Consider the following 12,628-nt stretch of genomic DNA (forward strand, 5'->3'; position numbering starts at 1 on the left):
AAAGAAAGCAGGTGAGGGTGACATTGCTGACAGTGCCATGAAGTCTGGAACAATGGATACCTATCATCCACCTTTCCTTCCGTGATAAAGATCACGTGATCTCGCAGCTCATTTCTTTGGCTGGTCATCAGCTGCAGCTCCCTGGTCAGCCTCTCCATTTCCTTCTGCATCTGTTTCTGGGTACGGGGCCTTGGTTTGGATGATGGCACAGTATCAGCATCTGTGGGTAGATGGAACACAAGTGAGATGGCATAGTGACAAGGCATAGACGATGGACAGATCATTCTGTGGCCCAAACAGAAATACCATGTCTGGGACCCAGGAACAACCCAGATTGAGATGCCACATCTGCGGACCTCAGCTCTCCCATTGCTCTAGAGATGTGGCTACAAAAGCAGCCAGGGCTTTCCTCTGTCTCCTACACATGCTCAGGGGAACAGACACCACCTCTTCAGACACAGTATTCACAGCAGCACAGGATGCAGCGTGGTCCAGAGCCCTGAAGCCTGCCTGGGTTTCAGAAGCCAGAGAATAACGGCAGAGTACATGAGCACTCGGCTGCTGTAAGGAGCCCACATCTCCTTCCTGGCCAATCCAGGCCCACGGCTGTCAACTGAAAAGTCATGCGGGGGCACAACATGGTCAAGGGCTTCCCCAAGTCACCCACTGACAATCCAGATCACTGAAGCTGGCAGGAGGCAGCCAGTCTCTGCTCTGCTCCCATACCTCGGACAGTTGTTTGTCTATACTAGAGAACTGCCTGCCATCCTCAACTGCTGACATAGACCCTGGGGGGCCCCTGTCAGGGAGAGGTGCTCAGAAGAATTCTGCAGTACAGTCTGAGGACACAATGTTTTGGCCAGAGAACTTTTCTTCCCTTGTGATTAGACCTACAGATAATTACAGAGGGTGAGAAGCAGTGATGCCTCCCTAAGACGGGGAAACATCAGTCCCTCCCTGCCTCTAGTGGTCTCCTTCTGTCCCAACGTATTAACCCAAACCACAGTGAAGGTCACAGCTAAGCGGTCATCCCAGCACAACAGCCTTGGCCTGGTCAGCCTCTGGCTTAGGAGATGGGCAAACTAATGTTCTGGAACCCTCTATCTCGATGGATTATGGTAATCAGGGATGTCCATTAGCTACTGAGAGGCTCCTGGTCCTTTGTCCCATTACTGGAAGACCCACCTCAAATCCCCCTCTTCCAGCAAGCTGCCCACCTCCTGCCCATGACTCACTGCGTCTTCCCCAGAACCATTTATTCCTTCCTGCTTTACGCCCAAACTGAGCGTCAGCTTCCTCCTGCCTCTCTCTGTTCTCTGGACGTTCTCCATCCGCTCTCCTAATAAGACCCCTCAGCCTTGAGAACATGACGCCTGCTGGACCCTGTGGGCACCGAGGAATGTCCTAAGGGCAGTTGGTGTTGCTACAACACTGGTGACATCACATGGAATGCCAGGAGCTCTCCGGGATACAGTAGAATTGTCCAGGTAAGGGACTGCTGATGTCATGGGGACCTGCATTGTCTCCCTGCTAACTAGCTGTCCTGAACTGAAGAGAAGCCCAGCTTCCCTGTCCAGGAGCCTCTCCGGGAACAGAGTAAACCACTCAGCACCTCCTCCTTCCAAACCCAGAGTTCCCTTAGCTTGATTGGAAGACCATACTTCCCATGTTGAGAACTGAGCTTTTCCTTCAAAAGATGCTGAAAATGTCTCATTCTTTCTTCAAAATCACTGTTCATCAGTATGAGCAAGAATATCTCACTGAGAGTCTATGCTAAGATGAACATAACCGAGGAAAGGTCACCTTCCTCGAGAACAAGTGTTAGAAAGCACGTTCAGGAAGAACCTGCAGAGTTGGTTACAGTGTGGGATTCAGGTTAAGGATACAGTCATGGAAGCCATGTGCTTAGCTTTAGAAAGTTGCCCCGGGATTATTAGCACCTGCGGAATGCCCCCATGACAGTGCTGGCCAACGTGTGATGATCCATTAGCAGAGGAAACTGAACTAGGGATTCCACCAAGTGAAAAAGCCTCCAGGCTGAGTGTGGTGCTCTCCACTCTGCACCAAAGACAGCAATGCAGGGTTAGCTACAGGCCTCTGTGAGTCTATTGGGGGAAAATCAAGACAGCAGCTGTAGACACACATCAGTTGGCAGAGTGACTGTCTAACTTGTAACATGTCCTGGGTTCAATGACTAGTGCTGTCCTCATTGGCTTTGGGCCCCCACTTGTAATCTTAGCCCTTGTGAAGTAGATGCAGGATGATCTAAGCTCAAGGTGAACCTGCATAGCCAGTGTGAGGACAGCTTGGGCGACGTGAGACACTGTCTCAACATTAAAACAGAAATATACCTGACCTCCAAGGGCCTCACCTACCAATCCTTTGTATTGAAAAGAACTTAGCATTCTCCCTACCATCTTGGGGAGATGGAGGTGCAGATGAAGTGATCCAATAATTAAGGACCCTGCTCTTGCTTTTCCTTAGGTCCACATAGAGATGAAATCAAAGTCAGTATGACCATCTGAACTACTGAGTAAGATCCACTGCTGCTAGCCTAGTACTGTGCCTATGACAAACTGCCTTTTCCTCAGTGATGTTGCCCCATCAGCAAGTGTCAGGGTCTTAGGCCCAACCCCACTGATCCCTTCAAGGGGCTAGACAGAAGCCACCAGAAATACTCCTCCTTTGCCAGAGATGAAATCAAACTGACCCATTCCAAACCTGGTTGGCTAAGGAACCACAGGTGATATTCCCCCATCCTTCTCAGAGTTCAGGCACTTACATTTCTGATGAGTACCTTGATATCCTGCCCAAGGCCCAGATTTGTTACAGGACTGGGTGCAGACAAGCAATGTGTTGCTGTCTCTAAGAGGTACCCTGCCTAGGACTCTGCCCATAAGAGACTTTAGAGGAATTGCCCCTTCTTCCTCAGGACTGTTAATGACATTGGACAGTCTCCACTTGAGAGTCACAGGCTACAGAGCCCTTCAAAAATGACTCACATTGCTAGAAAACCTGAAGTTTCTATTTCCTTTGCTTTTCAGGCAGCTAAATTCAAACAGACTGTGCCCAGTCAGGAACTGGCCATCCCACCCGGGCCTCACATCCCAGCTGCTTTTCCAGGAATGCTTTGAAGCTGGTTTTCTTGGTTCAACAGTTCCCGGTTTCAAAGTAAAATAACAACAAACACTGTTTCTCTCAGAACAAATAAATAACAGTAATGTATTTACATGAGTACATCAGGGTAAAATCCAGCCAAAGGAGGGGAAATCAGAAGTGTGCCCTGGCCTCTGTGGGCCCAGACCTGGCTCCCAGGCAGGAGTGGGCACACGTTAGGGTCCTCTGCAGGGACAGAGTGAGGTGAAGTAGGCACTGAGCAGGCTGAGTAGCCATCGTGAGCCCCCACAAGTCAGGTTACAAGTAGACTCCCAGTTCCCCATCTGAGGAGTTCCTGCTGAGGCCCTGGTGTTTAGCTGGCCCTGTGCACCATTTAAGGTCATGCAGGCGTCTGTTCAAGGGATACAAACTTCTTCCACTCAGCAACAGACAGAAGAAGGAGCCAAGGTCAGGAATGGTGACCTCCTGTCATAAACTATGTGACAAGAGGGATGTGGAATTCATTTGTGTCGAAGATCAGGGGCCTCCTGGGTGGTTTTGGGTCCCTGTTGGCCTTGTGCAGCAGCTTAAAGAGCCCAGTTCCGATGTTCATCGGGATTCCCATGATGATGCACTCAGACACACCTGGAACCAAGCAGAATCGAGGTCACATTACACAGGATTGCAGACTGGGGACCTGAGAACCAGCTCTACCACACATCACCTGACTGAACTTGGCTCACCACTTTCCTTCCCACATGCATATACCAGGGGGACGGCCAAGGAGCACTGTCTCTGGAACCACAGTGCCTGCCTCAGCCAGCTCACTTTAACAGGAGCCAAAAAGCAGGAGGTAGACAGACTTCTGGGAACTGCTTAGGCGGGAGGAATCCTGCAAACGATCAGGAGACGCTTTGCTACCTTCCTTCCTTAGTTTCGTGCCCAGGAGAAAAGATGACAATGCAGCTCAAAGTCCAGGCCCAGGGGTAGCAGCAGTACCCTTATCAGAACACTTGGAAGGCAATTGCCACAAACTTCCAGAAGGGACAGGAATTTCCTCCTCTCCTGGCTCCACTTCAAGACGGTCTGTCTGTTTCGTTTTGGTCTGGTTTTTGGAACAGGGTTTCTCTATGTAGTCCCGGCTGCCCTAGAACTCCCTTCTGTAGATCAGGTTCACCTAGAACTCAGAGATCTGCCCACCTCTACCTCCAGAGTGCTGGGATTAAAGGCATGTGCAATCACGACCTTCAAGTCTTAAAAGCTCTAAGGCTCTATGCTAGGACTCTGATTTCACAGGAAGGAAGCAGGAGGGAGACGCATTCTAAGTTGATGCCCAAACCAACTCCAGAACAAGACAGGTGAAAAGCCAAACTAAATCCAATACATAGTGGGAGTTAATGTAAACTGGAGTGCTCCATGTATAGGGACATTTCCAAGCGGGGTGGGGGACAGAGGCTGTGCCAAGGCTGCGAAGGCTGTACACGGCTTCTCCTGTTGTAACCCTCCTCGCCTTTCTTCCCCTGACCTTTTTGAAGACAGGGTCTCGCCGTGGCCTTGACTGGCCTGGAACTGGCTATGTAGAAGAGGCTGGCCTTCGACTCACAGAGATCTGCTTGCCCTCTGCCTCCTGAGTCCTGGGATGAAGGGCGTGCATTCCCACACCTAGATTTCCCATCATCCATCTCTCTCCATCTTCAACCTCTGTCTCCACATTTTCTGGGCGCCTTGGCTCTTAAAATGATGTTCAGTGCCTCATAGGAAGCAGGAACACAGGCCACTCTACTGCTACACCTGCTGGCTCTAACACTGCCTACCTTCTGTCAATCCTGGACAGCATGTAGGCTGTCGGTCAATGTAGCCAAGTATAGCTTCATGGACTAAAAGGTCCCCACTGGCTCAGGGTTTATATTTTCTTTTGGGAACTGAAGAACTGTCTACACACTGAAAGTAGCTCACAGAATGGGGAGAGGGAAGGCAGGGTGCCTTAGCAGGACTCTGAAGACAAAAGATTCATTTTCTATAAGCCTTAGGCCTTCAACACTGCAAACTTACCACATACGGAGTCTTTCTGCCCAAAGTAAGCAGCATCAAAGAGATGGTCAGCTGTCTTCTCAAAGGAGGCCAGCATCAACACACTCTCCTTCATCTTGGCCAGGCCAAACCTGGTAATACCCAGGACTTCACCCTGTGCCGGGGAAGAGGGTTAGACGAGTCTCAAGCCACTCCAGGACCAGTATGATCAGCCAAGCATCTATTCATGGCACCACTAAAAGCAGATGGTTTTCAGTGCAGCTTCACAGCTGCTGAGGCAGGGATGATCCCAAGGACAGGGAGTCTGTCACTTGTCAATTGTACCCAGCCGCTGTGTCACACAGAATTAGGAACCTGAGTTTTAAAAGGGGGTTTCCTTCATCGTCCTACAATCAATAAGCTAATACTAGAAACAATTTAGGTAATCCCAGTCAAGGAAATGTGCCAAACACAAACAAGAACCACACAGGAGCAGTGCTATCAACATCTTATCAAGTGAAGGACTTCACGAAGTCTCAGCTGAGGATTTATAGCCAGGTAGTGGTTGTTAGAATAGGTCAGACATGGTCTTTAATGATGTAAATACTGGTGATGTACCCATGCTCCAGTTAATAACCTTTCCCTTACCCCTTGCCCTTGTAAGCAGCCCTAATGACACTCATTGGGTCATTAAGAAAAAAGTCTTGAAAATAGAAGGACTAGAAGGAAGAGGAAGGAAATAAGGGGAGTGGGAAGTACACGAGAGAGGGTATCAGGAGGAGATTAGTACACAAAAAGCTCATAATGAATTCAGGTTATGCATAATAATTATATGCTAATAAAAGCATTTCAGAAAATAAAATCAACGGCTTACGAGGAACAGTACCCAAGACTGACCTCTGGCTTCCACATAAATGGAAGGGCTGGAGAGGAGCCCAGAAACTCAGGGATATTTACCATGACTTTGCTCTGTCTGAGCTACACCCCTGGTTCCATAATTTCCTCTACTGCAGTAAAGGCTTCTCAGGAAAGGGTCATGTAAACACAATGCAGTACTGTATGGACGGAAGCAAACACCCATAGCAGCTTCCCCGACACTCCCACCTGAGAGCAAGGTAACTTACTGTGTGCATGCACGCACTTGCGCTAGTGGAGATCAAACACAGGGATCATGCATGCTAGCAAGCGCTGTACCACTGAGCTATACCCCTCCTCTCTGGAGGGCTACAGAGGCAGCACTGGGATGGGTTAGGGAAACAACATCCCAAGTCACCTGGGCATCCTGGTTTTGGTAATGGCCAGTTTGGCTGGACAATAAGACTCAGGACATGGGCCCGGCAGTGGTGGCACATGCCTTTAATCCCAGCACTCGGGAGGCAGAGGCAGGCAGATCTCTGTGACTTCGAGGCTAACCTGGTCTACAAGAGCTAGTTCCAGGACAAGCCCCAAAGCTACAGCAAAACCCTGTCTCGAAAAACAAAAACAAAACAAAATGAAACAAACAAACAAAAAAAAAAAAGAAATAATAAATAAAATAAAGGACTCAGGGCATAGGAAAAAAAGCCATGTTGAAGCTTTTCTCCTCCAATGACAGCCTGTGTTGAAATTCTCATACTGAGAACTTACCGAAACACCTAGTCTCATCAGCACACATGGGCCTTTTGGTGGTGACCTTACTTCCTGTCAGGTCAGTCCTCACAGAAGTGTGTTTTATATGATACACATGCTCTGTTTGCCAGACAGTGGATTTCAAGACCCTGAAAACCCAGAGCCTCCTTTCTCTCACCTTGTAGGTCATGAGGTCGGAGAGCAGCATCACGTGCCTCCTGTCGATGCTCATGCCGTGGTTGACCATCGTGTACTGGATCTCGTTGATGATGGTTGTCCGGGCAGCCTCAATGCCCAGGGTCTTCTCCACCTAGAGAGAGCGGAGTGAGTGGTGGCAGTCCCTTCTGGGGACTGTCTGACAAACAGAAAGCATAGACTGCTAGATTTGCCATAACAGATTGCTGTGTAATTGTCGGGGGAAGAGAGAGCAAATGGCAGGGACAGGAAACTTCTGGGTGTTGGCGAGGATACAGACGCGATGGTACCTCGTAGGTGTTATTGGAAGTGGTCCGGGTGCCTTTCACACCATGGGTGGCCATAACTGCCCGCAGGTTGTCACCTTCTACTAGAAGCTTGAACTTCTCCTTCCCGCTCTGCTCGTCGATGTGGATGACAGCTCTGGACACCTCTGGGATGCCCTGGACCACCACCTACATCCAACACAATGCTTAAGATGCTGTAACCTCTAGGTCCCTACCAGGAACCCTCAGAAACAGGACTAGGAATGGACTGGTAACCAAGTTCACGCCATTCTAAGTCCCATTGTCACCAGCAGTGTGTGTACTCCAGGAGTGCCTAGGTACTGCTGGGTCAGGAGACAGATGGTACAGAGAACTGTGCCGCAACCTACAGTCAGCTTGAAGAGAGAGCAGACAGTAGACAGACAGACAGACTTGCAGTCTCAGAACTAGGTATAAAAGCTGGCTGAGGGCACAGTTGATAAGGGAACCTGCCACCAAGCCTGAGAACCCAAGTTTGACCCTGAAGACCAGGAAGCAGAGAGGAGTCAACTCCCATAAGCACACCACCCATTCCCAAAGGGCCCATATCAATAAGAACCAAGAACCAGACTGACTCCCTGGGTATATGACCATGAAGTACTGGGGTACCATCCTTGGTCTCTGTAGTGACCTGGTCCCCAGGCCCACTCACGACTTTCCACAGGGGGCTCTGCCTCACCTTGGGTAGATCCTCTTTCAGGAACTGTAGCACATAATACATGGAGCTCTTGCTGTTCTCCCTGGGGGTGACACACACTACGGCCTCACCATGGACAGCCACATCACCAGGTTTCACTCGGAGCTTGGATGTGCAGATGGAGTACCGCACTGTCTCAGCATTCACCTGCACGGTGCCGGGGGCATCACAACAGACAGCTGCAGACTTCCGTGCCAATGCCTTTCATCCCTGATGTCATGATCCCCCCCTCCCCCACCATAGGGTCTCTCTGTGTAGCTCTGGCTGTCCTAGAATTCAGAGATCTGCCTGCCTCTGCCTGCTCATGATGATGGTTCTTGAAGAAGTCTTGGTAATCATGTTTGTGTCACCTCCCCTATCACAAAGTTTACTTTTCTTTTGATTCATGTGTGTGTGTTTGTCTGTGTATCACCTGTGTGTAGGTACACAGGAAGACAGGAAGAAGGGCTCAGATCCTCTGGCTGGAGTTCAGGAGGTTGTAAGCTACTCTATGTGGGGCTGGAACAGAACTTTTGTCTCCTGGAAGAGCAGTAAGTAGTGCTCTTAACTGCTCAGCCAACTCTCCAACACCACAACATTTTGATATGCTACATATTTATGTTCAATATATGTGCTTGATTCATAAGTATCAGTTTATTCTCACTCAAAGAATGAACATTTTCCTCACTGAAAATACATGCCCAACCAATGGCAAAGAGCCACAGAGAACAACCTGGCCTGCCTGGAGAAAGGAGGCCAGAGAACTGAAAGGTTGCTCTTTGTATGCTACACTCCCGATGTAACTGGATTCTTCATTTTTTCTTTATTTTTATCTTGTCCCTAGATAAACCTAAGACCTTATACAAGCAAGGAAATTCCTCTACTAACAAGCTACATCAATGCCTGTATATCAACTGTGTCACAAGGCCCACAGCAAGATAGACTTGACTGTCATGTGGGAACCACAAGACTGTGGCACTTGAGAATGGCTTCCAGAGTTTTTCAAGGCTAAGGCTGGCTTAGGGATTAGAGAGCAAGAAAAGTGACAGCTCTCAGCCAGCAATTCCTACCCCTCAGCTGCCCCCAGATACACGGTTATCAGTCAACTGTTCTCTTATCACCACAAATACAAGTCTCAGGGGACAGGTTAACCCACCAATTGAAAATATTACAAACCAGTCAAGAGCTATGGGGGGGTGGGGGGGTACAAGTGCATAAAGCAGAGTTAGCTGGGCTCCTGACAGCACATAAAGATGGACAGGGATCAAATATCCTAACACCCTGTGATGATAAACCGAAAAATGTAGCTCATACCCACACCAAGTCAACTAGTTTCTTATGATGGTCAAGTCTTTCTGCATCAGGGTCAGCTCAGAAGGATATGACAGTTAATGATGTGACCAACAACACAGACCAGCCAAAATCTTTACACTGCTTCTTTGTCTGCTGACCGTTAACCTTGGTTTATCAGCACCTGTCTCAAGACCCATGTGATCACGTCCTCCACAGGCTACCTCTCTGGCTCACCTCCAGTCTGAGAAGTCGAATCCGTTCCAGGGAGAGCTTGACAAGAATAAAGCAGTCATCAGGAAGAAACACTTCTTCAATATACTCTGAGATCTGCCATGGCAAAAGAGCAAAGCATTAGTCTCCACTCTCATGGCCCTCCCACCCCAGGCTTGTAGACACACTCCCCTCTAAGGCACACGGGTGCTGCTGCAGGCCCCATCCACAGCTGCTCTTGCACTTCCTCAACACTGCTGAAATCCCTTGTTAGCAAAAGGGATTCTTTACCTCTCCCAGGAGGGTTTTCTCAATTCTGCCTTTCACCAGGCGTGCGTAATCTGCATCGTCATCCTTGTCTAGCTGTGCTGTGATAATCGGAGTGCTGCAAGGAGAAGGGATCAGCACACAAGGAAGGGGCTCTGTGCAGTGAACTGCTATGAAATCTGAGTGCCACTCACAGGCCTGAGCCCTTCATGGAAACTCACACAGGGAGCTCTTCAACAAAGGACTTCACAGACCTCTCACTAAGACTAGTTTCAGGAGACCCAGGCCCATTTCATCCAGGAGAAGGTTGAACAAATTTTCCTGATGGAGGGAGCCCCCCCGCCCTTAGTTCTTTCTGCTCCCAGCTAACTCCTCATACAGTCCACCTCCCTCTGGCCCTCTCCAGAAATATCCCTACTCCTCTGACTACCACTGTCCCCTTCTATCTTCACGACAGTAACCTACCAACACAGGCACTTGGGACAGGAGACAAGCAGACCTCTCCGGCCACCTGGTTAGCCACAGCTGCTCCCCCAGGTGCAGCTACTTAACATCTGGTATTATTCTTCTGCAAAACGATTTTTACCCCTAAAAACATGATGTATCTCTAGTTCTTCTAGTCTCTGGTCTGGTGAAAATCTGACAGAGAATCACTTAGGGCTTACAGAAAATGACTACAAACCAAGCAGGAGAAAAACCATTCGGAGCTACTTAGGCGTGGAGTAGATGCACCAAAGGGATGAGATGTCCGCTGACCTAGTGCTCAGCACTGCTGGCTAACTTAATATTTTCCCTTCCATGTAACTAGAACCATAAAAAAATCCCAAACGGGGTGGGAGAGATGGTTCCTTGTATGAAAGCACTGACTGTTCTTACAGAGGTCCTGAACAATCCCCAGCAACTATAAGGTGGCTGGCAACCATCTCTAGTGGGCTCTGATGCCTTCTTCCGGCTCAAAGGCCTGCATGCAGATAGAGCACTCACATATATAAAATAAATCTTTAAAAAACAAAAATAAGATCACAGATTCCATTTCGACTATATTCAGTCTTTACTTGAGTGACTTTCTATAAATCCAAACACTCATCAACACCAAAAACCTGCCCTGTGAACACCAGACACTAACCTATTAACAAAGCACAGGAATTCAGGAGGACAAGGACCACTGGCCTTCAGGAAACAAGCCAGGGAGCAGCTACCTGATAGCCTTGGACGCATTGATGATCTCTTTGATCCGTGGCACACCCAGTGTGATGTTCATGGAGGCTACCCCAGCAAAGTGGAAGGTCTTCAAGGTCATCTGGGTGCCTGGTTCACCAATGCTCTGGGCACAGAGTGCACCCACTGCAGATCCTGGCTCCATCTGTGCCCTAGAAGAAAAAGGCACAGAAGAGGATAGGATGTAAGAGAGAAAAGGGGAGCACAACTGCTCCATTCAGGCTTCAAGTTAGTGCCTCTTAAAAAAAAAATATAGATTCTGTTAGGTTTAGGATACAAACAGCAATCAGCCAGGCAATGTTTGTGCCAGAGGCACAGGCTTGCGCAGACTAGGAACAAGTGCCACTAGGCAGGCAAGACAGTCAGAGTGGCAGACAATATGACTAAATTCTGTGGGGTCAGCATACGATTTAATTTTGTAGTGATCTGCTCTTACTGGATATTAAAGAGGTCAGAGCTGAAATCTACCACACAGATCTTGAGATTTTTATGAGAAAAGACATTCAGGAAATGCGTTTGTAAGTCCTTTGTATATATAATTCTTAATTGAAATGAGAAGACTCAACATAAAATGGGCAGAATCATTCCACTGGCTGGGGCCTGACCTGTGTGACAGGGAGGAAAGCTAGAGCATCAGCAGAGGCGAGCGGGCTGCATGGGTGTTTGTTTCTTCTGCTCTTGAATGCCAGTGTGCAATGACTAGGGGAGCTCTTGCCTTGCCTTCCCCCAAATAGACTCTAATCTGGAACTGTGAGGCAAAAATCAATTCTTCCCTCTCTAAGCTGCTTTTAGTCAGAGAATTTTATCACATTTACAGAGATGAAACCAGGCCAGCCAGGATGCTGAACCAGTGAGACTATCCCAGGCACAGGAATCCTGCATGGACGCCTGGGAGTCTAGGACAGTTAGCATGCCTACCTCATGTACTTGTCCCTGCAGGTGTCTAGAAACTTCTCTATTTGGGTGGGAGTGATACGGTCCAACTGGTACAGCACACGAGGCTGGAAGGACAAAGCCAAGTGCATAGTCAAGACTAGCAGCATCAGTGAAACACTGTGTCCCAACAGGTCTGGGAAGGCTGTACCTCTGTGGTGCCATTATCATTGATGCCGTATTTATCTCTGGTTTTCTTGATCTTCTCAGACACCCCTTTAATGAATGTTTTTATTTCCTGAAAAGATTATACAACACACATCAATTACATGATTCTCAATAATTTGGACAGCACAATCATTTTTGTAACTTCCAACAATGGACAAAGTGAACCATATCTTAGCAACTACTAAATACACAGCAGCAAGGACTCAATGAGGGTACTGGTTCTCTTATACAGTGCTTGTAAGGGGCCTTTAACTCTGGGGAAACTGACCTGCTTATTAAACCTCATTAGCCAAACTTTTCCCATGAGTTACCTTGGGCTCTTACCTCGGTCACAAGGTTGTGGAATGGAACTCAGCATAGTTATGGGGACCCTATGAGGCACACATTTCTACACTCAGAACATGCATGACTCCGCTGTGAAGGTTTCTTTGGAAGCAAGCACAATCACTCACTCTAAACATCACCGTCTCTCTCCTATGGTTACTTGGTAACTGGTTCTCACGTTTGATTAGGCTAGCCAACACTTTTTTTTAAAAAATATTTATTTAATATGTATACAATATTCCATCTGTGTATATGCCTGCAGGCCAGAAGAGGGCACCAGACCCCATTACAGATGGTTGTGAGCCACCATGTGGTTGCTGGGAAT

At 48.3% G+C, this 12,628-nt stretch overlaps 2 protein-coding genes across 2 annotated transcripts in view; both read right to left on the bottom strand.

Annotated features, from left to right (window-relative positions):
* LOC101982759 (disks large homolog 5-like) overlaps nt 1-509 on the bottom strand; it is an 11,672-nt gene extending 11,163 nt beyond the window's left edge. Inside the window, exon 1 of the mRNA XM_026779988.1 lies at nt 23-509. Within this exon, the coding sequence (XP_026635789.1) occupies nt 23-284 (262 nt within the window). The 5' untranslated portion in view covers nt 285-509. The remainder of the gene's footprint in view (nt 1-22) is intronic.
* Nucleotides 510-3,129: 2,620 nt separating this feature from the next.
* The window catches only part of Polr3a (RNA polymerase III subunit A), a 40,828-nt gene continuing 31,329 nt past the window's right edge, over nt 3,130-12,628 (bottom strand). The window contains exons 22-31 of the mRNA XM_005348698.2: nt 11,963-12,049; nt 11,797-11,879; nt 10,860-11,030; nt 9,685-9,778; nt 9,418-9,510; nt 7,894-8,058; nt 7,200-7,364; nt 6,893-7,024; nt 5,149-5,281; nt 3,130-3,741 (exon numbers count right to left, since the gene is read on the bottom strand). Coding sequence (XP_005348755.1) covers nt 3,593-3,741; nt 5,149-5,281; nt 6,893-7,024; nt 7,200-7,364; nt 7,894-8,058; nt 9,418-9,510; nt 9,685-9,778; nt 10,860-11,030; nt 11,797-11,879; nt 11,963-12,049 — 1,272 coding nt within the window. The 3' untranslated portion in view covers nt 3,130-3,592. The remainder of the gene's footprint in view (nt 3,742-5,148; nt 5,282-6,892; nt 7,025-7,199; nt 7,365-7,893; nt 8,059-9,417; nt 9,511-9,684; nt 9,779-10,859; nt 11,031-11,796; nt 11,880-11,962; nt 12,050-12,628) is intronic.

Source organism: Microtus ochrogaster, chromosome 6 (assembly GCF_000317375.1).
Source record: "Microtus ochrogaster isolate Prairie Vole_2 chromosome 6, MicOch1.0, whole genome shotgun sequence".
In the NCBI taxonomy this organism is placed as follows: domain Eukaryota; kingdom Metazoa; phylum Chordata; class Mammalia; order Rodentia; family Cricetidae; genus Microtus; species Microtus ochrogaster.